Below are 27,507 nucleotides of genomic sequence, written 5' to 3' on the forward strand. Positions count from 1 at the left end.
CAGGCTGGGCAGCCCATGCAACCTCTGTGAAGATCAGCCAGCTGTGCCCAAAGAAGTCCAGAGCTGCTCCAGGCAAAATTAACTGTGCCAGAATCTGACAATGGACCAAATCTGGTAGATTTGGACAGGTGTAATAGATGCTCAAAGGAAATGTGTTACTGCAAAATCTTTTTCTTTCAGAATTGTTTCCCTCCCTCTGTGATCTCCAAACCACACTGTGCCAACAGGGACTGCTGTGGCCAAGGGCCTGAGCATCTCCTTCACAGCACAAGCGACCACATTGCAGGGTTTATTATCTACAGATTGCACAGAAGCCACTTACACTCAGTCACACCCACAACAGAGCTGGAAGTGGCATCACCTCCTGCCTGCCAGACCTGTGCACTGCCAACAATGCAGCCACATCCCCAGCTCTGCTTTGGCACCATCTTCCTCTCGCTGCTGCTGAGCTTTCTCTCCTGCCTCTCCCCCTCATGACCATTTACATGGAGGTTTTACTTTTCCAGACATAAGCTTAACTGACCAAATATTTATAAATAACTGAAGAACAGAGCCTGAGTTCTGAGTTTTTTGCTTGCAACAACCTTATTGCTAATTTGGGCTTCTGTCAGGGATGGGTTTTGTGCTACCACAGAGACCAGACAACCTTTGCATTCAAGAGATTAAAAACTTATTCCAGTGTTCCTGACACAGGGTTGGGGGTGGAGAACTACTCTTACTGTGGGTAAGTTATTGTGCTGCACTGCCAGTTCTCATCTGGGCAGCTGCTGCCAGTCCAAAGCATTATCACCACTGAAACAGTCATGTGTAAATAGAGTGCAACAAGCACCCTCAAAGAACAAGGTACTTGAAGGCAGAAGATGAATTAAAATCCATTTTTTTGTATATTATTTTCTACAAGTGAACTCTCAAGTGCTCAGTCTCTAAGCTCTTGAGAAGGAACAGTAGCTGAAAAAACACTGTGACACAGGGGAGCAACAGGGGAGTGGAGTAACGAGAGATTTGTCTGCTAGTGCCAGCATTTCAAAAGACAAATTTTACTTATCTTCAAACCAGACAAATATTTTCCAATTCTCTTTCAGGAAATGGGAACATGCAGATTGACAGCAGACCCAAGGTTGCTTAAACCCTGATCTATAACCTGGCTGCCAGGGGATGCTGCAAGGGATTTGTAACCTTCAGCCTTGGCTGGTCTCTCAGACATGCAGCAGCCTTTGAGCAGCTGTGACAGGCATCCCAAACACTGCAGAAAAAAGGGAGTTGGTGTGTCTGGAGGAAGAGGATGCAGGTGGTTCCTGTGCAAAGCACAAGCAAAGAAAGCTAAGAAGGCTCCTCCATGGGACCACACTGTTCCTCTTAGCCATAAGCAGATCCCTCCTAGGAAAAGCAGCATGAGGTAAGGTAAAATATTCCAGACTCGATTTAAATGGCTCCATCCCTTGCAGTCACATTGACCAGAAACACCTGAAATCTCCATTTATCACCTCCCTATTTTAAAACTAATCGATACCACTGCAGGACAGCAACTTTCTGTATAAGTAGAAAACAAGATGGCCTGGAGCCCTGGGAAATTCTGCCTGCTCCCCACCAGCTGATCCCAGCTCTGCTCCCCTGTCTGCATCACGCACAGCCAGGGTTGTAACATGGCCTTAAACAATGCAGCAGCAGCAGCTACTTTGCTTCCAGCAGCTCAACAAGCCTCGAGCTGTGAGTAGAGAAAGAGCCCCCTCTGCTTGCTTCTCCACAGCAGTGTGTGCACAGGACCAAGGGTTTCATCGAGCGGAAGGGAAGGAGTAGGTGGGATGTAGGAGCTGTAAGTGCTGTTATAAACCCATGTGTGTGTCTGGAGAGTTTTGAAGGGGAGAGTGAATACCTGAGAAATAGAAAAAGGTGCAGTCCACAGGCATATGCAGCTCTTCAGCTGTAATTTGTGGTGTCCAGGAGGCTAAAAGCTTGTGAGAATGAGGGACTGAGTTGAGCTGTACTCTGTGGGCACAGGTGGGAAAATGCCACCAACTGTCCCATCACAGTTTTTAAGTGTTTGTCAAGAGAAGCTGGGAAGGAAGTTAACTAACCAATGAGGGTCCCCAAGAGAGAGACAGAGCGTGGCAAAAGTGCAACAGGAGAAGGAAAAGACAGGAAAGAATTTGTATGGCTCCTTGACCCTCCTGGGTTTTTTCAGATGCTTAGTCCTATGGTTGATGGCCGGGTGGTTTGAGTGTCAGAGCCCATCTGAATCTTGTCACCACAACAGCCTATACTGATGTTACTTCCAGAGGAGATACACCCACTGGGAGTTGAATACCCTGGCACAGAAAGGTTTTCAAACAACTCTGCTCTTTCCTTCATCCCGTACTCTTGCTAGTAGCACACACATTAAAAATAGCTGAGGAGCCACGCACACTAATAACACAAACCACAAGTGTTTGCATTAAGTTTTACCAACCTCATATGTAAATCAGCCCATAAAGGCTGGTAGCCCGTTATATACTATTCAATTACTACAGCAAGCATCCATCCTGTGCCTTTCACAGTGATCTGTAGCCTGGAACAGGTTCATAAACAGCTCAGAAAGGCAGCTGCTGTAGATTTCACTTAACTCCTTATCTATCTGCTTTAAACGGATTAAATGACTCTGTCATTAAAATGCTCGAAGTAAGCCTTTGATCATAAACTTCTCATCATTTTATAGTTATTGAATCTGATCCCTAATGAATCTTATTCTGCCATATTTCTGTCTCTGCTCCCGGCCTTGCTCCCCATTAGTCCTGGTTGCTCAGTCCTAATACAGCTGCTTTGTATGCCTGACCACTGGCTCCTTACAGCCCTTGATCATAGCTGCTGATTGCCCAGCCCAGAGGAAGGATGAAGTGCAGGAATTTCATTTGAGGTAGGGTCAGAAGGAGCGAGAAAATAATCCACAAAATACCAACCACACCAAACAGCCTCTCCATATTCACTGCACAGCTGCGTGACTGCAATTCCTTTCTGAGGGCCCTGCACCGAGCAGAGAGGGGGGCACTGTGCTCTCCAACATCTTACAGACAAAAAGATGGTTTATTTTCATAGTAAAGGGGTACATGAAAAAAAAAACACGCTACTGAGATCAAGGGATTTTCTGCTACAGCACACCAGCAGATTTTAGCAGCTGCAATGAAGGATGTGCCTGATCTCAGCATGTGCATAAGTGAAGGAAAGCTTGTGGTGTCCAGAAGTGCCCCAGCACAAACACCAGACAGCAACCCATGTCTAAGCACAGCAAGTGGAAAGGCACTGCAGATCCTGGGAAAATGGAGGGAGACAAAACATCCAGTGCCCTGGTCCATACATGAGCCAGTAGGGCTGGCAGTAATCAAAGGAGAACAAATGTTTACTGGTCATCAATGATCACTAGAGATGGGGACCACTGAGGTCATTCTGCATTCCAAGTTTTGCTCCAAACTCAACCAGGCTACAAAACCAGCTATTAAATGTGGTGCTAAATCTCATTTCTTGTACCAGTTTAGTTTTGGCAAATCCAAGGGCCCACACACAAGGGCTGGCAGGAGGGATCTGCAAATATTAAAGATGATGAACAGAGAAGGTCTTTTGACCCTACTATAAAGTAGACTTTATAAAAATATTTGATTTTAATATTGGTATACAATATCCTGAGTCCCTGTATTTTCTCCTTGAGAAGAAGAAAACCATGTTCTGAAATTTCAGAATTTGTTTTTTTCTAGCAAAGTTCCTTTCCATCAGGCACAACAGGAAGAAAATATCCAGGAATTCATGTCAAGCTGTCATTCAAAACAATGTAGAGGAATTCTATGGTGAGAGTGGTTTTTATCCTTCAGTATCAGTAGGCACAAAAGGGAAAAAAAAAAAGGTCTTTCTAGTAGCCTTCTAGTAACAGAAGAGGAAAGGTACTGTGCAACGTTACATGAGCACCAAATGCTTGTTTCAGCTGTGAACTCTATTAAAGTCACATGAAAGTGTTAAACTGAATACTGAAAAACCGCATGTTTGATATGGAAGAGGCCTATTATATCAACTTGCAAAGTCCTTGCCAATGCAGCAGACTGACTAATGTTAATCATTCTGCGTTCTAATTATCTTACCATTATAGCAATTTCCCCAATGATCATCCTTCTTTTTTTTTTTCCTCCCCATTTTGCTGTTGTTCAGTGGTTTTCAAAGATGCAGGCTGTAGGCTTGGACCACCTCTTGGCCATTTGAGTGTTTCCAAAGAATACACCAAAGGGTGTGTTATTATCTCTCTCCATCAATCCCTTGGCTTTCCAGGACATACTTTTGAACAAAAGGATGGGAAAGAGGCAGATGCTGCTTTGCTTCTGTCCCCTCAGATGCTGTGCACTGATACAGATTGGCTGTGGAACCCTCCCAGTTGCCCCAGTGCTAACCTCTGCTAGCACTGGTCCTCTGGCAGAGCATACCAGTGTTGGCTATGATGGGCCAGCAGGAACCAGCATCTTTGCTATCACCCAGCTGGAGTGAGACTCCCTTAGTAACTGCAGCAGAGCAAGAATGGATTTAATTTATTTTCTGCTTTATTCCAGTGAGAGAGAGAGAGAGAGAGAGGGAGAGAGGCCAGATTTACCCAGTGGCCTCATTCCTACCCCCAGAGCATGAATTACTTGCGGATTTCACAGTGAGTAGATAGAAGCAGGGACACAGACAAATTCCTAGAACCAAGGAAGTGATCGGTCTTTTCTGCCTCATCACCCTCATGTACATATTGTGACATTTTAATTAGCTTCCCCCATGTCTGACAGACATCCTGTGTCATGCAGAGAAACCACAGTTTACTCCCTATTGTCACAAAATTTGGGAGCTTTAAAAAAACCTACCAAACATCAAAAAACCCCAACCCAGTCCCCTCTCCCTTCAAACATCAAAAACCCCAACCCAGTCCCCTCTCCCTTCAAACCCAAGCAATTCAATTACTTGCCAGATAGCACTAAGAATCCATTAGAGAAGAATATATTCTGCATTTGCTGTGGAAATCTCCAGGTGATCTTATCTGTCTCTCAGTTCAAGCTCAAAGCTCAATTGTTTTTTCTGCCAGTGCAAGGAGACTTCAAGCAGCACTGACATCTTTTCAGATGGGGACAGTCGTCTCATCTTCATTTCAATTTTACAAGAGTAAGAGAGATTTGTGGATAAACTGAAACAATAAGAGGAATGGCTATGGGGCAATCTATTGGATTCTGAACAGCTTTGAGTTAACTGCTCCAACCAGCAAATTCAACATTATCCTGAGCTGCCTGCCTGAAGAAATAAATACTTCAGAAGCAGCCTTGCCCAGACACAAGTTTTCAAGTTATCATTGAGTAAACTGGTAGAAGGGCATCATCTCTAACTTCCACAAATATCTAAAGGACTCAGACTATCTTTTTGATCCCCTGCAAGCAGAAAACATCAGTAAAGAGCATTAAGTTGAACGAAACAGCCAAGGAACTAAAATGGGAAGGATGAGAGGGTAGGCTTAGGAGGAATACACTTGATAAATAGACCTATAGGTCTGTTTGCAGCATGTCCGGTGTTTTTTTTTCTCTCTAGGATGCTTGAGAGAATGGACCACACAAAAATCTCCAGATACAGACACAGATCTGTCTTCTAAGCAGTGTCAAACAGAAGCATCACACTCAGGAGATGTCAGAGACCTTGAGAAAGCAGGAAAGTCAAAAGACACTGACATTCAACCCTCAAACTGGCTGTAGAAGTTACTGTGTGCCAGCATGGCACAGCCTAATGGCAGCACTGGGGAAACCATTTCATGTCATACAACCACTGTTCCTTCCCCCCAACACCTGAAGAGGATGCTAGGGAATGTCTCCAATACTGCCCCCTCCTTCATTTCAGCTTCTGTGAGCCTGATGGGCACTGTCTGACGTGTTGGTTGGAGCCCATCCAAGGAAAAAGCCCCAGCCCACACCCACCCTCTGTTCTCCCTCCTGAGCAGGCATTTCCCTCCCTGTTTGGCCACCTTTGCCATCCCTCTGACCACACTCCAGCTGGATTCTGTTGAGCCAATGTAGGTGATAGTCCTATTTTACACCTAGCTACATCAAGTCATGTCTACATTTAAATACATTGACATGCATTCTAATAATCATTTGCAAATATACATATACATATATAAAAAATTAAATTCCCCAGTGCTGCATTTAAATGTTCAGGCAGCTCCACCATGTTAATATTAATCATAAGAGCTCACACATATCTAATCACACTTTTCCTTCCACACTGAAAAGACTGACCTCTGAGCAAGCCCTGACTCCTTGGGAAATCACCTTAAGGTCAGCAGCTCTGGCTGTGATGGATCCAGAGGGAAAGCAGCTCCACAGCTGAGCTCCCTTGCAGACTGCTGTCAACAGCTTTTCACATCCCTCTACTCATAAAAATGAGAAAATTTCTGTAATTACTACTGATTGGAACTGTGGTAGCACTGCACAGAGAGAAAGAATGCATCCACTGGAAGACAACCAATAATACACAACAGGACCTCTGGAGAGCTCATCCTTGCTGCACAGCCTTCATGTCACTGGTTTTTCAAGTTTTTCATCTTACTAGAGCCAGAAGCACAATGAACCCCCTTTTCAAAAGCAGAGTCTTTGTTCTGAAAGGTCACAATCTCAACTGAACATCTTCTGTCATGTCCAACATGCACAACAGCTTTCAGGGAATTTTTATTTCGTTTTAAATGTCCTGCCAAAAATGCAAAGAACAGGCACAGGGCTGCTGCATCATTTAGGAAATGTGGGGTTTAAATGTTGATCAGAGGAAGCAGCAGAGCTCCTGATGGAGCTGAGCCCCATGCTCGGCTGAGCAGGGCTGTGATGGATCCCCTGGGAGCCCTCCCAGCTGCAGGGAACACAGCTGGGCTTCCCAGACACCCTCCTGAACACACAGAACCCCCTCATGGGAAACTGCTCATTTTTTAAAAAAGATACGAAGGGGATGCTCTTCTCACAGCACTTCACTTACCCTGCCACTCCAACTGTCCATCCTCATTTAAACAGAACAGCCTTTCTACCTAAATTAGGCATCATCTTCCATTCCACTGTTACCTGTCTTTCAAATCTAGCTAGGAAAGCTGTCAAAAACAATTACTTTTTTCCTGACTTGTCTGGATCCATGTCTCTTTAAAGTCTTATCAAAAAAGAGCAAATGGAAATTGAGCTAAAATTGGTCTTGGAAGGGCCTGTATCATGGTCTGTGTTCAGTGTGCTGACAGAAATGCTCTGTTATTGGGGTGTTACTTCTCCCCATTTACTCCCAGGCACACCATGAGCCTGCACTGCCAGATGAATGGCAATGCCACACATCCCAGTGACAGAGGCATGTTGAGTTTCCTTCCTACTATCTGAAGAAATTCTTCAGAGAAAACCCATTTTTACAATGTAAATCTCTGCCTCCAAGTGTCACAGAGGTGGTAGGTCAGGCTGATCAAAGGGGAGAGTTCTGGGATGTGTAAGATAATGTATCAACATCTCACATGCTTGAATCCCCCTGGCAGAGGTCACAAAAATGTGTTTCTCTGATGCACACCCCCACCAGTGCCTCAGCTCAGAGCATCTCCCCATTTCCTCATGTGTATTTTAACATCATTACAAACACTGCCCACTCTTCACTGTGACATGAAACATTTCCTCTTTCCCTCATCACACACTCAGAGAAAATATTATTAAATTCCAACTTATTTCTTTTCCATAATCTGGGTGACATATCCTGGCCTTTTGTCTCCTAGAGATGGTGTCAAGTTTTACATATACCAAGAAGTAGAGAAAAAAATATGGCACCATAACCAGAGTATCAAAAGAATAAAACTGCTGAAGAATATTACTGAAAACTTGGACTTTACAAAGCCAGACCACAACAGAAATGGCAAAGACAAGGGCAGCACAAAACTGTGACCTATTACTTTGTTTTAATCAAAAACTCAGAAATAATTAGGTCATCAACCAAAGGCTGAAATGGTAATGAGTAAGGAAAAGCTCAAAGCCTAATGTGGAGAGAGCAGCAACTCATGGACATGGTACTCATAAAAGTCTGAGAGAAAGCACAAAGCTTCAGTAAACAAACCTTGTGAAGCATTATTTGCCTTACACAGGTCTAAATGACATTTTTGTTTTGTCTCTGTGACATGGAAGCAGAATTCAAAGCAGCAGAAAAATAACAGAAAATGAAGAAAGAACAATTGAAAACTAATTTGTGCCACTGAATGACTACAGAGAAAAACAAGAAAACTATAAAGGGACAGTCACTCTTATTACTTCCTGAAACTTTGTTTTTTCTTTGTGAGAGAAGTAAGATTAGAGGAGTTTAAAAGTGAAGTCTCACTTTAAAATGGTTGTTTCTGTCTCATCAGCCTTGGTATTCACCCACAGGGTGATTCTGGGGATCAGTGAAACACACAGAAGCCTTCTGGAGTTGCTACTTACTACTACTTGACTGGCACACATTTTTAAGTTTTTGGGTGGGAATTTGAATACACAACTGAGAGTATGAATGTATATACAAAAATTAGCCATTTCAGCATTTGTAGCTGAAATGACTAATTTTTGTATACTGTTGCTCTTTTTACCATACAAGAGTATCAATGGTGCCTTTGTCCCCTCACTCCCGTGAAGGCAGTGCACTCACCCCAGATTTAGTGCTCTGGTGCCATGCAACCAAGCCTTGCACAACTTTTAAAACATCGCCATTTATTCTGCAACACCTGTTCACAAAACCAAGCTTTGTTCCGAGCCAGCTTTCTTATACCACAGAAGGACTGGAACAATTTCCTGCTGCTTGCCCCTGCAGAACACATGCACCTCGTTAGTGTAGCAGCATCCTCATCTGCATTTTGCGCTCACTTTTTCTACTCCAGCATGGATGGCACCTCCTCAAGTTCATGCTTCCTGTGTAGTGGAACAGAGACCTTTTCCTGCAGGACATTTCCCATGGCCCAGCTCTCTCTGCCTGCTCTGAGCTCCCCACGCTGCTGCTCAGGTGCTGACACTCAGTGCACTGACCTTTCCTGTTTCAGAGCTGTTCAGGAAATCCAGCGCTCACCCTTCCTCCCCCTCTGCTCATCTAATGAGCTTTGTGATGCCACACAGCTGCTGATATTTTCAAGGGTAGTGGCAGGAGAACATTAATGAATTTATTCTGGATTTTCGTGTTAAATGTATTATGCAAATGTTAATCAGTTTCTGCAGAACTTTGAGAAAGGTGCTGCATGAAATAAACAATACGGTGGCAGCTCTGGCAGTAGAATTTATAGAGCTTCAGGTGTTTAATATTCAATGTGTGAATCCCTTTAAAAAAATTTTTTTAAAGGGCATGTTGGTAAAATTTTCCTGCACAAATGTGAACCTGTGCACTCGTGGTCTCTGATGTTAACAAACATTAGCAAGTCTGTTCTGTGCCTGTCCTTGTTTGGTTCGACATCCACTTTGCACATCACATTTATCAGGGCCACCAAGGCCATCAAACAGCTTCTCCTTGAACCACCTAATGACAAACCTACAAGTAAATGGCATGTTTATGCTTCTCCTCTCTGCTCCCATGGAATATTTCTAATTTCTGTTAATTCTAAGAACAGCAATGTATTCAGAATTAACACGCACAAATATTTGCATAGCCCCAGCTAATTCAGTGTCATGTAATCCCCAGGGGCTGGATCACAGCAGGTTCTACACTCCTTCTATTTTACACCAGTTCTAGGATTTCCTGCAGTACCTAATCCACGTGGCATGAGATACACAATGTTTTTTCCCAAACAACATGTATAATCCTTTCAGCACCATTTATGGGTGCATTACAGGGGAAGCTCTTTCCCTTCCCATTCATTTGGGTGAAACTTCAGCACATCCCCTTTAGCAGCTCCCTGTGAACACCAGGGACACCCACACAGCAGAGCAGCTCAGACTTAGCTTCTCCTGCCCAGCTTAAGAGATAATTGAAGTGAAGGTGGTGTAACAGCACAGGTGTTGCCCAGACCAACCACTAGGACATGCTGGGTGACTCCATGGGGTCCCTCTGCCCCTGTGCCACCTTCTCTCCAGTGCTGTTGTCATCCCCAGAACCAGACTCATTGGCCCCTTCTTCAATCAAAGCCAGCTTCCTGTGTGAATATTCTCCCCTGTTTTATGCAAGCATTACATATCTCTGAGCTGTCACAAATTAATACCCATGATATCTGTTTATCACATTTTTCATTGCTGTTTTGAGCAAAACTGTGGAGTGATCCCCAGAGTGCTCTCTGCCTGTATCCACTTGAGCAGATACACTTCCTTAGGCCAGTGCAGACCTGCTGCTGCCTGTGAAATATAGAGGAGAAGCTTTGCCTGTAAAAGATGAGCTTATGGCTGTTTAAATCCAGGAGTCTGTGGAATGGATCACAAATCACTCTGTTCTCCATCCACTCCCACATGCTCCCATGAACTCGATGCACTGGATGAGTGGGGCAGCACAATATGATCCAACCTTCTGCAGTCCTGGACCTGCACCTCTCTTCATCTTCTTTTTGCAGATCTCCTCCTGTATGCTCTCAGTTATTCTATCTCATAATTAAGTCCCTCTGGAGTACACGCAAATTTGTTCCTACACCTTCCCACAAGCAGTACCTGACTGAAGATATGCCAAGTGAATTACCCAGAACCAGCTAAAGAAGCCTTCTAAAAAAAAAAAAAGGCTGAACTTAGATAGGTGAGGTTTTCTACAGGGACCAGCTGTGCCACAGAGGCTAACACAGACCTAGGCATGCATAGATGAAGAAAAAAGGACAGGAAGTTTGTGAAAAGGGAAGGCATGGATGGAGATAATCCAGGAAGAATGTGAGCATTTGAGAGGCCAATTAGAGAACCTTGAAAGGTTGACTATGTCCTTTTAAGTTTTATAACAGTGTAAATGATTCATTCATCATTCTTTACTGGTCACAAAATGAACAGTTAGACTGTTAAATGACCTCAGCTTTCCCTTGGGCTCTTAACTCCAAGCCAGTCACTGCCTGGCTGCCAAAGCCCTAACCATAAAATGAGTCATTAATGCTTAAAGAGGAGAAACATTCTCTGTCCACCTTCCCCTGGGGTACAGCTCCCAGATGTTTTGTTATTCCCTCAAAATACAGCAATAGAAGAAGGAGGAGGCCAGTCCAAGCACGAGGGTTGCAGAGATAAGGGGAAAGGGAAACACATGAATGCTCTGGGCATCCAGCATTACTATCATTCATGGGCATCTCAGTTCTGGAGAACTAAACCCAGCAGGCACTTCTCTCAAGAACACCAAAATAGGCAATGCAGTCCCTTCCAGTCCAACAGCAAAGTTTAACATAAATTCCAGCTTCTGTCTGGGTTAAGATTTCTGATGACTGTCCCCACACTATGTAGTCAGTCAGCTCTTTCAGAGTTTTGAAATAACAGGCAAAAATCAATAATTTCAATATGTATGAATAATACTGCTTTTTTGAGAGTGTTGTTGTCTTATTGCTGACTCACAAAGATGCTAAACACAACCAGTTACTACTGTGAGTAGGGACATGGCAGCAAAAGCTGGACAGTCCAGAGTTTGTGCCAAGTCATGACCCTTTCCCACAGACAAACTGCCCTTGTTGGGTTTTGTCTACTCCCAAGATCCTCTCCCAGCTTTCTATCAGGTTTTTTTGACTGCCAGCATGCACAGGTGATTCTTTTTACTCAGAAACAAGCCAGAAAATAGAGATTCTTTCCATTTAGCCTCATAAATACACATGCACATGCTCAAAGGGATTAAGCTGCCAGCTTGGCTATGGGACTAGAGGTGATTTTCAAGCCCAAACACATCTCAATGTAAAAAAAACCCACCCATCTACTTGCCTTTTATCCATACAGATCCACTTATCTGAACTCTAACTGGAGTTTCATTTTTCTCACCAACCAGCTGTGAACTAATTACGAGGGCTTTAACTAGTCCTGCTCCCTCTCCAGCACATGGATCCAATTAAATCAAACTGCAGCTGATTTTAATCAATCTTCCTTGAAGCAGCCAACCTTGAAGAATCTCTTCTTCAGCTGGAAGAGTAGAGGAGAGCAGGAAAAGCAGGAGAGTAGTATTTGCATAAGGAACACTTCACATCCGCTTGGTTGCCTGTAAACACAGGGCTCCTAGCAGTAAGAAATGCTAATTGAACACTCCTCACAACTCCTTCCTCCTACTTTATCCAAAAAGCACTGATTTGATCAGTCTCTTTTGTTCCCAGCATCAAGCTGCACTTTTCCACCAGCACCTCTGGAAGATGGTCCAGATCATTTCAGATAACAAACAAACCAAGCCTTTCTCTGAAATCTCAGCCTGCCCACCATGGGCCAAGTAGTAGCAGCTCAGGTTTCCTGGAAATGTTATTTTGCTTCATCGAAAGGAAGGAGGGTAGAGAAGATGAGATAAAATTGTGTGCTTAAGCCCACTCTTTTCATATTATTTGAATCCCTCTCCTGAGCCAGGGTTTCAAGTGTTTTCCTTAAGATAATATCCTGGGCACCAGGGAGGCAGTCTCAACCAGGTGTCATTTCTCTACAGCTCTACATCTCCTGTGTTTTGTAATCTGAGGTTTTCATTAGCAGTAAAGACCTGGCCAGTGAGTGATATCCATGCTAAAGTCTTTATACCAGTGAAGGAAAATCAATGCAGCCTGCAGCTAGGTGTCAAGAGGCAAGGGGTTTTGGAAGACAGGGTGTGTGGAGGTGGAAAACACCTTCAGGCATCATTCAAGCTGTCCCCACAGAAGCACAGAATACAAAAGGATGTCAGATGTTACATGGCTGTGGAGAGGAGAGGTATCAGCACCTTAGTTCTTTTGCTAATACTGAGCTCAAGGAGTCTGAGTCACACACCAAAAGCACCTTTCCAGGTGCTCCTTTGGCCCCTGCCCAGTCCATCAGGGTCCCCTTGCTCACTAAGTGGGTTTTTGTGAGAAATCAGCAAAATTCCTATGCCAATATTCAGATACAGAAGGATGTGAGAGGAGGAGGTTCTTCACAGAAATGGAGATTAGACATTGGAATGGGCTGCCCAGGCAAGCAGTGGATTTGCCATTCCTGGAGGTGTTTAAGGAAAGCCTGGACATGGCTCAGTGCCATGGTCTGGTGGTGTTGGGCCATAGGTTGGATTCAATGATCTGAGGTCTTTTTCAACCTAAATGATTCTCTGATTTGGAGACAAACACTTTTGAAACTCCACACCTCTATACATTCAAAATGACATTTTTAATTATGAATTATTAGCTGTATCTCCCTAGATTTCATGCACCAAACACAACTTTGTGGACTCAACAGATTCAGTTCAGTGTAAAGCACTCAGAGCCTTAATTCTACAACCTGTCTCTTCAAAATTCCCAACTTTAATATGTCCCTTCTACATTTCTTTCCTTTAGTAGATAAAATTCCAGGAGTCAGAGATTTTACTTTACAAGAAAGAACTGCAGATAAGGATTTGTCAGAAATCACCCTCATTCTACCTGGTTTAATGTCAGCCCCTTCTCTTACATCTTTATTTGATTTGAAGCCATGCTTCTCCCATTTTTGTAGTTTTAGTCATCTTCCTGTTCAGTAAAACTTCCTTGTGACTTCTGTATGTAGTTTGTCTTGTTTTTTTTTCCTTTCAAAATACAGACTTTTATTTTAACTCATCATTTCCCAATAATTTCTTTCAGAGGTGGGAATAAATAACATGTCAAACTAGCAACACTTCAGTGACCTTATCTGAGTGTATAATGACATTTTCAGCATATTTGCTCAGCACTGATAGAAGAGGTGAATTTCTAAGCTTATCCTTAACTTTGTGGGTTCTCACTCTAACAAACCTTCTTTCAATGTGTTTATATAAAGAGTCATTTTAAGCTTGGCCTGTCAAGGTATTTGATTCACAGGGTGAATAAAAATTGGGAAGGCTGATGTTTTTCCCTCTGAGGAGTTCTTGGCCATTCAGGTGGGCACACACTGATCAATACTGACACTTTAGCATTCAGCTGACATATTCCTGTACTTGTGCTTTCCTCTCTACTCCCTCTCTTTCAAAAAAACTACTTTAGGCATCAAGTTCTCTAAGGCACAAGTAAAGTGAGACTTCAGGGACAGGGGGAGCAACCTTCTGTTAAATAAGGAGTTAAAGCCACGTCCTCAGCCTTGCCAAGAGAGATGGAAGGGCATCATTACCTGAATTCAGCTCACTAACTCCAAGACTTCTCTTTCTAGACCTGCTATTCAAGACTTGGCATCTCAAATCACTTGGTTCATCTTTGTATGAACAAATAAAGCAGATCTTTGTGATATTTCAAGATACCATGACTAAAATAGGGAATTCCTCTGGTCAGCCCTTCTTGGAAAGCCAGCAACCACTCTAAGACCATGTAGGCAGATTAACCATGACCCGAGCTGTAATCTGGTCTGAAACCAAAGCTGCTTGTGTGTTTGTTGGGAGACCTAAGCATCCAAACACCAGCCCAAAGCTTTCATCTCCTTCTGATGACTGAAACCCAATTAAAGGAGAGCAGGGTGACAGGTTTCACACTAAACATGGCTCAGCAGAGATGCTCAGCAGCTCTTAGCTCCCTGCTTTATCAAAGCTGTCACTTCCCCTGTCTCCAGGAATGGGTTATAAAAAAAGAAATTTTGATTCACGTCTAATAGGTGTCAAGATAAAATCAATGGTCTGGCTGAAATCTGGGTAATTTCAAACCAGGTTTCATGCAGGTTTTCTACCATGAAGCAATTTGCAAAAAAAAAAAAAAAAGGGGAAAAATAAAGATAAAGGAAAAATAAAATAATGGCGAAAAGAAAGAAAAATTAAGCGAATGCTACAATGACAAATTGTTCAGCACATCAGAGAGAAAAGAAGGAAGAGATAATACTCTTCTTCAAGAAGGGTGGGTGGGCTTTGACTGAACCAACAGGGTCAGGTTCTCGTTTGCTCCAGCATCTTTCCAACAGGAAACATCACAAAAGCTTGAAGCAACTCCCCTGCTCTTCCTCTGCACAGGAAAGCTGTTCCTAGGGTGACAACAACCTGAACACCAAGCCCACTTCTCTGCTGCAGGTGCCTTGTGTGGGATTTCACAGATCTATCCCAAAAGCTGAACACCTTCTGCCATAGAGGCCAGCACCAGGAAAAGGCAAAGCACACAGGGTAGCACAGCAAAGGGAACACATCTCCCATCCTCCTGACTCCACAGCTGTGGGTGCTGCCAGCTCATCCCCTCCACAGCACTGATGGTTCCTGGCTTGGAAAACTCCTGCCTGCTGAGGTGGCCTCTGCTTTCATCACTGACACCAGCAGAGAGGAGACTTCAACATGAACAAAGCTCAAAATTCCCATCCACTCCATGCTGTCCAGCCCTGTCTATGCTCTCACTTTGTCATGAATGAATTTGGGGACAGACAACTTCTAGTGGTGGAGCTACTTAATACAGACCCATTTTAAGGCTCCAAGAAGAGAAGTCCTAGAGAGAGTCATCCAACAGGACAACTGAATCTGTGTGATTACATCTGAGATCAAACCTCTGTGATGGCATGGTCAGAAACACAGGTGTGGCAGTGCAGTCAGCACAGGCTGCCCAAAGGTGCCGTGCCCATATGGAGGGGAGGGAAACTCCCCGCTGGGAGCCCTCATGGACCACACCAGGCTCTCCAGCTGCTCTGGACCTCCACACTCCTACCTGCAGAGTGAGCTTCTCCAGCTGCATTCCCAGAGATCTGTTCTCCTCTGCCAGCTTGCTGCGCTCAGCTTCCAGCTCCTCAATTTTCAACCTGGAGAAGAAGGGAAAATTAATAGACTTTGGGTGTCCCTGCACAGTCCCACCACAAATAATCAAGTACAGCATGAAACTAGAAATGGTATCAGATTATTCCTGCATTCAGTACCACAAAACTGCACTACAGAGGCAGCTAAAACCTATGGTTAAAAGTGACGTGTTTATATGATGAAACTGTAATTTGTAAAAGAATATTAAAAATACACAATTTGAACATAAAGCAAGTTCAGCTTGGATACCTTTTGAACCACAGACTGAGTCTAGACCATCATGTTTAATAACCACCAGCAGCTAAAACTTCCATGAGGCATCAAATCTCTTTTTGATCTGATTTATACTTTTGGCCTTCACAATACTCCTTGGCAGTAAGTTCCACAATTTAATTATGTGCTGTATAAAAAATTAGTTCAGTTTGTTTTATACTTCACATGAGATTATTTCACTGTGCCCATTAGTTCTGCTATGAAAAGTCGTGAATAATTGTACCACACTCCCCTCTCCACACCACAGTACAGGCCTCCTCTATTATTTCCTGAAGAATCTCAGTTTAGTCTTCCTTCACACCAAGGCTTTTCCATATTTTTATTGTTCTTCCTCGTTCCTTCAAGTTTTATATAGAGTTTTTGACATGAAATAAGCTGGAACTACAAAGAGCTACTCAGACATAATCAGTGATACAATGAGGATTTCTGCTTTATTTTCAACTTTCTTTCCAACAGCTTCTAGTACTCTATTTGTATTTTTAACTATGGAGCACTTAGCTGATATTTCAGAAAGCTCTTCACAATAATGTCAGATCTCTTTCTTGAATGACAACAGCTCATTTAGAGCTCTCTGTTGTGGGAGTAAAAGTAAGGGGTTTTTTTTCTTATGTGCATGGGTTTGGCAATTATTGACATGTAACTTCGTCTCCCATCTCAAGCAGCATCCTAAGACTTCTTCTGAAATTCTGAATGCTCTGATAAGCTGAAAAAATTCCTATTATCTCAAACTCTGCCACCTCACTACTCACAAACCCCTTTTCTGTGTTGGACAAGTTCCCAATTCCCCGTCAAAACCATTCTAGGACGTAGTGGAAAAACCCTCAGCATTGTGAAAACATTTATTCTTTGATTTTCCATATTTTAACTTTGTATTACATAAGCAAATTAACAGAAGAAAAATGCATGAAGTTTTACAAAGTAAAAAATATCTTGCCTTATCTGTGGCTCAGGAAATCTTGGAGACAAGGCACAGGGAATCCAGGAGAGCCTCCTGGCAAGGTACCCATATGTTCTGTCCAGTTCACATGAACACCCACCACTGGCCACCCCCACAGACTGGGACAGCCAGACCTCCAGGGTTTATATATTCTTATCAATCCAACAAAAAATCTCCTTTTTTATTCCATCAAAGTTTCTTTATGACCTTTGGCTCAAAGCTTTTTGAAAGGTCAAATACATTTGATCAACCATACCAGCCTTAGATTGGTGAATGATGGGTGAATCTTTCAGAAAACTCTATCAAAGTTGTTAGGCAGGAGATATATGTATAAAAGATTGGATACAAAAGTTTTGCTTGCATTTAAGTACAGAGTACAAAATCCTGATGCTCCTTCAAGACTCTCCCCTTCCACATGTTAGCTTCTTGGAATTAATTGTGCAACTAATACAGAACAACACTGATCTTTGGATTCAATTTTCTCAGGAGCCTTTTCTCAGAATATTCTTAAAAATTAATTAACTTGCTTAATACTTTTAAATTATCTAAATTAAGCTGAAAATCCTTGCACCATATAATAGAGTATGCAACCATCTGCCAATATCCCAAAATTATGCAACAGCAATTTCAGGTATGAGGAAGAAGTAATCTCTCCTATTCATTTGGCAACAGTTCCAAACTTTTCCATAGAAGCAGGTTGATCTACATCATGCTCAGCACAGAAATGTCTCCTTTATAAATATGCAGCTTGGATTGCCTAAATTATTTGTAAGCCTGACCCCTGCTGGCAATTTTCAAATATTATAAAATCTCATTTTTTCTGCTCTTGGAAGCCTCTAAAATGCTGAGGAACAGCTTTAGCACTGTCCAGGCCATTAAAAAATATCATCAATAACTTTCAGAAGAGACACCAAGCTAGTGGGAAAGGAGGATGCTGCAGCAGGAGACTGAAAAGGTCAGGAAAAATGGAAATTCAAAGTGGAATTAATGCTTTTAACGATGCATTTCTAAATGGATTGCAGAACAGGGCGCGAGGAGAGCAACACTCTTCTCTGAGGAACAACAGTGCAACAGCTCCTGAAAGGTCACAGCCAGACACAGGACTCTCATCAGTACTTTCTCCATCCTTGACACGCTGAATTTTAATTGGGGACAAATTTCTCCCCATCCAGCCTCACAAATAATCTGATGCTGCCTTTATCTGCCTGCAGAACTTGTCTCTGTGGTGAGGTTTAAGATCAGGCCTCTCAGTTGCCCTTTGAAAATCACTCACAGCAGCAGCCAGAAAACTCTTCCCGAAGACCTGAGACACAGCTGTAATGAGGGTAGATTCAAGCCATTACATTTTTGTGCTATTTCACCTGCAATTTTAGGATTCAATAACCTGTTTGTGCCCTTTGTGCCTCGCTGCTGAGCGCACGGTGATTTAAAGCCCGGGGCACTCCCAGTCAGGCTGCAGATATCACAGAATCCTGAAATGGTTTGTGGTGGAAGGGACAGTAAAAATCACTTAGTTCCCCACTCTGCCATGGCAGGGACACCTTCCCCTACCCCAGGTTGGTCCAAGCCCCATCCAACCTTGGACACTTCCAGGGATGAGGCAGCCTCAGCCTCCCTGGGCAACCCTCTCCCCACACCCTCACAGGGAAGAGAATTTCTTCCCAATTTCCCCTCTAGCCCTGGCTTGTGTCAGTTTAAGCCATTTCCCCTTGTGCTACCGCTTCATGTCATGGTCAAAAGTCCCTCTTCAACTCTCTTGTAGCCCTTTAGGGTCATCCTGGAGTCTTCTCTTCTCCAGAACCACCTGCAACAGGCACAGGAGCACCCCTGAGCTGGGGGTCCCAGCATGAGCATGGCCTTGGGCTCACCCCCCAGGTGTCTGCTCCTTCCCAGTGTCCCAGCTTTGGGGGCATCCTCATTTCCTGACACAACGTGGGGTTGCAGGGCTTCTGCCACGCTCTGGGCAAGGTTAGCCCATTGAACCTGGGGCACTCCCTGGCTCTCCTTCAGGGACAAAACCTGCTGCTTCCTCTGCCCTGAGGAGCACAAACATTGCTGCAACCTTTGTGCCAAGAGGATTTTGGGACTGACTAGTGCTTTCACCATTTATCCCTCTCCTATCTTATTTTTAACACTGTTAAGTGTCCTGGATCTCCAGTGGGAAAGCATTCAGAGCCATTAGCAAACAGTTTGTGCTATTCCAGCTTTGCTTCCCAGCCCCCTGGGAAACACTTCCCAATGGCAAAGAGAGAGAAGCAAGGGAAATCCTATCTATATATAAACACAGCAAAGCATTTGCAGCTGGTGGTTAAAATATGGAAGTCAAACATTGAAAAATATTTACAGGCTTGGCACTTGGATTTTTTTCATTTATGGATTTTTTTCATGAAGTTCACGTACAGGGATGGTTGTGCACTGCTTTGGGATGCACCAGCAGCCACAAAGGCAGCCTTGATGCACATTCCTTGTGCCTTTTCCCTCCAGGAACACCTGCACAAGAGAGGTGATGGTATTTTATCACCAGTTTGCAATCCTCCACTTGTTACATATTGGAGTTACCTGCAAGCAGGGAGAACAACCCAAGACAAAACCATGTGAGCACCATGAAAAGCAGGGTACAGAAACACCTGGGCACAGCACAATCCTCTACCAGCTCAATTTTTGGCCCAGAGTGTTTAAAAAGGACCTTAAAGATCATTCAGTTCCAGCCTCCCCACCATGGGCAGGGACACCTTCCACTAAACCAGATTCCTCCAAGCCACATCCAACCTGGCCTTAAAAGCTGGTGTCTATTGTAAAAACAGCCCTGTGCCACAAGGAAGGAAGAAACATCAGTTACTTTCTGAAATACCAACACCATTGTCGAGTTTTGTGATACAGGAAGAAACCATTTGAATTAATTTATGGAGAATTCATTAACTTCTCCATACAGGGGTTTGGAAACATGAAAATATTTAATCTCTGGCAAAGATCATCTCTTCACCTGTCTAGAAGATTTTCCTGTATCAGACAGCTAAACCAAGAGTTGAAGGCTCCACAGGCATAAGGTAAATTGATGCCACCTCCATAACCTTTCACAAGATCAAATTTAGTGCAAGAATACAGATTCATTGGCATTTGCTCAGCCTCATGGATTTTCCCTCTTTAAAAACAGAGCTTCATACTGTCTTAAGTGCATGTTTCCTTATCTCAAATCAGAAGGGGGAAGGAGGGGAAAAAAAAATCCACCTACAGCCTCAGGTCTCTTAAAATGACACTTGTGGGAATCAGGAGACATCCCACTGTGTGTTTTCAGTCTGTCTAAAAACCTGAGATCGTGAGACAAGGCTGCTGCTACCTCAGAAAGGAAAAAAGGGGGCAATCTGTTGGATTTTCAACAGCATCCACGCACTCCAAAAGTCTCTCTGAATCCAGAGCTTTTCAGTGGAATTAACCAGTGGAAACTCCCCCTACCATCACCCTTTTATCCTGGTTTTATTGGTTTTTAATGTTCTCAGCTGTGTTATGTGGCTGCCTGTGGAGATCACCAATGAGGACACGTCTCACAGAGGCCCCATCTGCCAAGGGGACAAGGCCATGTGGAAGAGCTACTGCAGAACAGGAAAATACTGAATGGAGCACAAAACGTATGTGTTGGGAAGATGCTACTAAGGGATCCAGATGGCATTGAGATGGTGTTAGGAGCAGAGCAGACAGAATATCAGCAAGTGTGACTAATGGGCATTGGCAAGGACATGAATTTCTTTTGAATTACTGTAACTCTACCCAGTCACTAAATCCACAGAAAACATTTAGGATTTACTGGGGTTGCAGCTTGACAGCAGAAAGAAAAAGTTCAGATTTGTTCCAGCTGAAAAGGTCCTTCAGCTGTTGCCACTTAAGTCTTCAGTGAAGTTCTTTTTAAATATATTCCTTTTATTTATAGATTCTGAAATACCAGTTTCTGCACAGTTATCACCTTCCCTCTAAAAGGTGCTAATGCCCAAATGCTGTACTCTACAGTGCAGGAACTCAATGGGTTGACCACTGTTTCTTTTCACAGGATCTGCAGAATATAAACAAATATTATTTCAGAGGGAGCAGCAAAAAGTGTGAGAAATGACAGCATTAGCACTGCTTTTATTGTCTCTCCAGAAACCATGATGCTGGGAGAGAGTTTCACATTTAAAGTTATAAAAGGTCTGACGAAATAGCACTTTGTTCTCAAGAGAAGGAGGAAAAACTGATAAAGTCTTTCAAGCTTCTGGCTGAAAATTTACTTTCCATACTAAAGAAAAATGAGACAAAAGGTATTTTTCTTAAAAGCTCTCGTTCACTCACAGGAGGTAAATACAGATTCAAAGGATTAATATGGATTTTTTTTCCTCCTCCTTTATGTCTCCCCTGCTTTTGTTTTCAGAAGTGAGCTCCTAGCCATGGGGTCTATATGGAAATGTCTGGAGGCTCAACAGTCCATTCCTGTTCTGCACACTCCTCTTGCTGGCTCCTGTTTTCCACATTCCTTCTTGACAGCAGCTAACAGGGGAGGCTGGGCTCAGCCCAGAGCAGAGGACAGGCCATCCTGTAGGTTACAGGATTTCAAAGACTACAATCAACTACAGAGATGGAAATAACTCCCTCATAAACTGTGGCATTTCTTTCCAATTTGGAAGTTTGTGTTCTTCCCCATGTTTTCTCCCAGAATTAGTTTCTGGCAGTGCTGTGTAGAAGGAAGGAGTAACAGTAGAGTTTGTGTTGCCATCCTTAGCAGCTACAGAGAATTGAGTGAACTGGTGCTGTTGAGGGTCACAGGAGGAGGATGAGCACAGCAGACCTTATCCCTTCCCATTCTGATCCCTGCTCTCCTCCAAACCCCTTCTGTTCTTTAATCACACCCACCCAGTTCACTGCTGCTGTATGGAGAGGACACATCCAGCTGAGCCACAAGGAGTGTTCTGATGTGGATCACAGCACATTCTTCCTGAGCTCCAAAGGGCTGGGAGAATACAGTGATTTATTCTGTGTTCCTTTGAGAAGGAGCCTCTTCTGTGAAAAAAGAACTTGGCCCAGTTTCTTGAACAATGCTCAGAAAATGCAAAATAAAGTCCAACCATATTCATTGACTGCTTAAGTCTAGAAACATAAGAAAAAAATCTTTATGGAGTCAATTCTGAGATTTCTCTCCATTTAGATGTGGAGTGCTGAGAGTGTAAAGGAGATGTCTGAAGCAGTAATAGAAGCCAACAGTAAGGAGAAAGGAGCAGGGACTGGCTTACAGTGCTCCAGCAAAGAAAGCCTCAGCAGAAAGAAAATGCCTTGCACCAAGGCATTTACTGTTAGAGCTGAGCAGTGAAAAGGGTGATCAAAATCAAACAAATCCCAGCTTTGTGGAACAGCTCTGTAACTAAATAACCAGCATCAGGGCCTGGGAGAAGTATTTAAATCAGCCACGAGAACAAAAAGTGGTTAAGTAAAAAAATGACAGGAAAAAAAACCAGTCTGGAATTAAAACGTAGAACTGTGGCTGCTATGCACCCACAGCTTCAGGAGCAAGAGAGATGAAAAACCAAAATATCAGCGTGAACCAACTGCAGAAGCTTGGCCTCTGCTGAAACAGCCTTCAGAGTATGGCCCATCATTGGAAAACAGCTCTGCACCATCAACCACCCCACTGGGAACTGGCCTGGGTTTGGGACACTGTGGGAAAGGTTTGACACCATTTCATGGAAGGAGGAGAGAGTGAGATTAGTAAAGAAATTCCTTAAAAACAAAGAGGGAAAATCAGGAGCTTTAGGGCTACTGTTGAGCTGAATCAAACACCATGATCCCATAAGAAGCAGGTTTTGGTGAGCTCCACTCATCCCTGCCCAGGAAATAGATTTTTATTCAGGCCAGAGCCAGACATCCCCATCCCCACTGCCAAAGCCTGTCCCCCCCCAGAATGGTCTGGACTCTGTGGCAGTCCAGCTGCTTCCCCCTACACACACTGTCCCTGAAGCTGCTCAGGTAATAGACAGCAAATGCTGTTCAGGGAGGCTAAACACCAAATAATGAGTCTTGGAGGGGAAAATAAAGAGCCTGAATATCTCCCAGATGAAAGGGTGCTGCAGCAACACCAGCCAGGGAGAGAGAGACTGGGGAGGCACTGTAGAAAAACTTTGCAAACCTGCAGGTCCCAGAAGAGAGCAGACAGGCTGCTGGCTTTACTGATACACAGGCACATTATTAATCAGGAATGACAGGTTTAATGCTGCCAAGGAGGTGGTGAATACACCTGCAGCAGTGTAAACCTCAGGTTTCAGAGGGTCCAGTGTGCCTTAGCACAGGAAAAGCCTGAATGAGCTAAAAAAAAAACCCCACAAAAGGCAAAAGTTGATGAAGACAGGTTTATCTCCCTGAAAAAGGGAAGTCATAGCATTATCTCCTTCAGCTGAACTCAAACATATGATAGAATAAAAAAAGGAGATGTATGCCTTGGGCCTCCAGAACTATTACAGCACCTTGAGGGAACTATAGGAGCAAGTCCCCAAGATGAGGTGTACAACCCCAAAATGTATTGGAATAGCTTAGCTGAACATGTGCTATTTTCAAGCACCTCCCTCCTGCTATGGAACTGGGCTTTCAAAGCCATAAAACAAGCTCCAGAGGCAAAGCACAAGAGCAAAGCCATAACATACAGGCCAGTAATTTCTGCTTTCTACAAATTCTGCTTGCTGCAAAACCTTGCTTTCAGTCCTATGAGGCAGTCACACTTTATTGTGATGGAGCTGAAAATATAAAAGAATTAAGAAGTGAAAGTCCAGCCAAAGTCTTACATCAGCTGAGAATAAAATACTCAGTCTGTGAGGACCTGATTTGCTCAACTTAAATAAAAGGAACTTTATTAAACATTCAGAAACAGATGAACTTTTTTGTGTTCAGTATTTATTGCGTCACCTGCTTTGCAATGAAAGCTATAAAAGCTTTAATAAATACATGGAAAGGTTGTTTAGCTTCACTGTAGCTTTTGTAAATGCCCATGTATCCTCTGCTGAAATGTTGTTTTGTAACTTCTCTTTCACTGAATCACAACAGGTACCCCTCTGCCATCTCCAGCAATGCACAAGGGGAAACATCCCTCTTTTATCTCCAGTGCTACACATGCATCAGCAGCACAAAAGCTGGATTCTAAACCTCTTCACACACATGCCAACAGATCCTGTATTTACAGTCGAGATTTGGTCAAAATAACAAACAAACAGCAATGCTATTTCCACAGGAAATCAGTCAAGAGGGGGAACAGTGATGCAGGAGCCAGGCCTATGAATTAACTGACAGCAAAAGACCCCAAACACCAGAAGAAAAGAGCCTGAAGCCTCCCAAAAGATAGCAAAGCTTATAAAGTATCTAAATGCAGGACAGATCATGGGCTGAGTGTTTCTGCTAATGCTTCATGGGGTTCTCACATCCATAAAAGCTGGTGAGAAAATAAAACTTGTGCTCAGAAAAAGAACATCCTACTTCAGGAATACAAGGCAAATATGTTCTGATCATCATCCCATTGCCTGAACAGCAGGCAGCCCATGGACACAGGCAGTCTATACACATAAAATTCATGCACTAAAACATGGTGAGCTCCTGTACCTGCTGCTCCACCAGGTGATGACAAAAACCATAGCAGGCAGTGGAACTGCCCCAGGCATTTCCCTTCTCATTAGTTCCACCAAAAAGAGTGGAACCTGCTCGGCCTTCCCCTTGCTTTGCCTACCTGAGCGTGTCCACCTCCTCCTTGGTGATGACAGTGCTCTGCTCAGCCGTGCACTGCTGAGACTTCAGGACCTTCATCTCCACCTCCAGCTGCAGGAGACAAAAGGCATTAGTTCCTGCAGCACTGCTAAGGGCACACACAAACAGCAAAGGGAGCAGGAAATCATGAGGTTCTGCACAGGGCAGACTTCTCATGATACAGATGTGAAGCACAACTTCTCTCGTGTTGGATGTCAAAACCTCTCAGAACTCTCCTTCCCTTTGCAATTCCTTTTGCCTTTCCTGACATTTTCTCCACAACAGATGAGGCACAGAAAGTTGAATGTTACTAGCAAAGCTTCTGTTTCTCTTTCAGGTATTTCCCCTATTTTCCCCCATGGATAATGGGAGGCAGAAGACTGTGTGGCATTAGGAGCTTGCTGGGACCTGAGGTTCAGGATTGATAGTTCAACCTCACTCAATTCCCCTCCCAGAAGAAATGAACCACAGGATTACACTGTCTTGTCCACAACAGCTCTGAGACACAGATACATTGAATCCAAAAGACTGGGGAATATTTCCAGCACTTTCCAATATACACTTCTAGCTCTAGCTGCTCAGGTAGCTCTGGCTGAACAAACAATTAAGAATATTTTCTGCCTCTGGCTTTGTTTGGGTAAGAACTCACAAGAAAGTATTTCAAAACTCTGCAGACATGAGAACTTCTTACCCAGACTCTACAATTCCCAGGCTCCCTGAGTTGTAGCAGTCTGGATGCCTAATTCAGAGTTCATGACAACGCACAGATTGATAAACTCCATATGTTACCTGTTTCTAAACCCCTCAGAAAATGATTCATTATGAAGTGTAAGCAGAGACAAACCACCTAGAGGATACTCAAACTTCTGCTCCAACACCTACTCCCAGCTCAGACCTTCTTCACATACTCATCCTTGAGATTCTGGACTTCCTTTTGTCATCTGTCTTTTCACCACCTGTTGACTAATTCCCCTAATAAATCTGTTGACAGAAATTATTTTTTTTCACCCAGGAGGAAAAAAATAAGCAATCCAGCCTTAATTATAAATGCAAAACTTATGACCACAGAGAGTTCAGTGCTCAGCACCAGGGAAATAATCCATTAATACACCATTCCCTGCAACAGCATAGATTAGACTTGTAGAGCAAAATCCCATTGCAAGGGCAAACTTCTGCAAGCTTTTTGCAGAAACTCTCCAATTTTACAAGAAAAAGGAGCATTTTGTCATGGACAGTCATATTGCTTAGAAAGAACTGAAGTTCTGACATGCTGCCTCTTTGCCCTACCATACTTAACAGAAAAGACAGGCAGAGCATGGCAGTGCTGTTGGCAGGAGAGGGCAGATAATAGATGGTTGGATTATGCTCCCACCCCCTTCTGACACCAAAGGAACAGAGCAGAAGAAAGCACCAAAAAATGGTTTGACCTAATTCCCCCTGACACCCCAAAAAGCCCTGCATTCTCCCCCTGCCTGTCAAGAAACATCTAGGAATAAAAAATAAGCAAAGGCCCACCTGCATCATCAGGCTGTACAAATGTTAATGCATATTAGCTGCCTGATAAGATTATCACAGCCAGAAATGCTTCCCTCAATTTTCTGATTACTGAGCTTATCTCTCCCAGCTCAGCCCATCACAGATGGCTGGGGATAAAGCAAGCACACCAGATAATTCCAGGAATGTGAATAAAAGGTACTGGGATGAGGAGTAGGCTTCAATTCCAACCTACTTCTAGCAGGAAAACACTCATTTTATGCCTCCTGTTTCCCATGTCTGCTGAAGCCTGGATGTGTTTGCTGTTAGGAGTTTGAGGATGCTTTCTCTGCTGAGTGAGGGCAGCACTTGAGGATGGAAGGGCTGGTGAGTTATTTATCACTGGCTAAGAGGGCTCATGAGCCTCAAGCCCACGTGGCACCTGCTCACCCAGACAGATAAATCACAGCCACCTTCTTGGGGGACAAGGGGGACATTCCCCACAGCTGGGTGAGCAATCTGCTCTTGGGATCTGGGGGCTCTTGTGGCTGCACAGAAAAAACAGAGTGTGTGACAGGAAAAGGAGATGGGAGAGTGAACACAAGTGAGCCTGTGAGAAGCACCTCACTCGATACACAAAATTAGTGCCAGGTATGCTCAGGATGAGATGCTGCTGGGTTTCTAAGAATAAGCTGCTGAAGGAGAATGAGGAGGAAAGGGCACATGGGCTGTAAGGGCATTTCATCTCATTTTTATGTCTTCCCAATTTGCAAGCACCAAGCCTCCCTGGACTGAAAATCTGATGTGCCTGAGGTGAGAAGAGACAGGAGGGCACAGTGATTTCACTACAGATGAAACTGGCTCAAGGAGTGAGATGTTGACACACACCTGCTTCCCAAAACTAGGACTAAAACTACTGGAGAGTTTAAAGTTCAGGCCAAGACACAATTTTGTGCCACAGGAAATTACTGCCATTCAAAGCTCACTAATTGTTGATGAAATAAGAAAGTAAAACAATTAAGGTATTAAACACTTCATTCAAAATGTGTTGTTTCCAGGTTTCATTCCTAGCAGTCATTAGGAAAACATCCCTTACTGCCAATCTCACCAAAGACATTACCATATCAGATATTAAAAATGCTATTTATTATGTTATTAATGTATTTTCCAGGACAAAAACAGTTAATTGAGATGAGATGGAGTGGATTACTCCTGGGACTCAATTCTGCTTTTCTGAAGGCAATAGAGTGCAAGCAGCAAGACAAAACAAGAATTAAGAGAATGACTAAAAATAAGGAATCTGTTGAAAAAGCCCA

General features: G+C 43.5%; 1 protein-coding gene across 4 annotated transcripts in view; it reads right to left on the reverse strand.

Annotated features, from left to right (window-relative positions):
* Positions 1–27,507, reverse strand: part of MAD1L1 (mitotic arrest deficient 1 like 1) — a 352,355-nt gene that overhangs the window by 138,162 nt on the left and 186,686 nt on the right. For all 4 annotated transcript variants that reach the window (XM_066561061.1, XM_066561059.1, XM_066561060.1 and 1 more), the window contains exons 14-15: positions 24,702–24,790; positions 15,680–15,770 (exon numbers count right to left, since the gene is read on the reverse strand). In XM_066561061.1, coding sequence (XP_066417158.1) covers positions 15,680–15,770; positions 24,702–24,790 — 180 coding nt within the window. The remainder of the gene's footprint in view (positions 1–15,679; positions 15,771–24,701; positions 24,791–27,507) is intronic.

This window comes from Molothrus aeneus, chromosome 16, assembly GCF_037042795.1.
Source record: "Molothrus aeneus isolate 106 chromosome 16, BPBGC_Maene_1.0, whole genome shotgun sequence".
Taxonomy (NCBI): Eukaryota; Metazoa; Chordata; class Aves; order Passeriformes; family Icteridae; genus Molothrus; species Molothrus aeneus.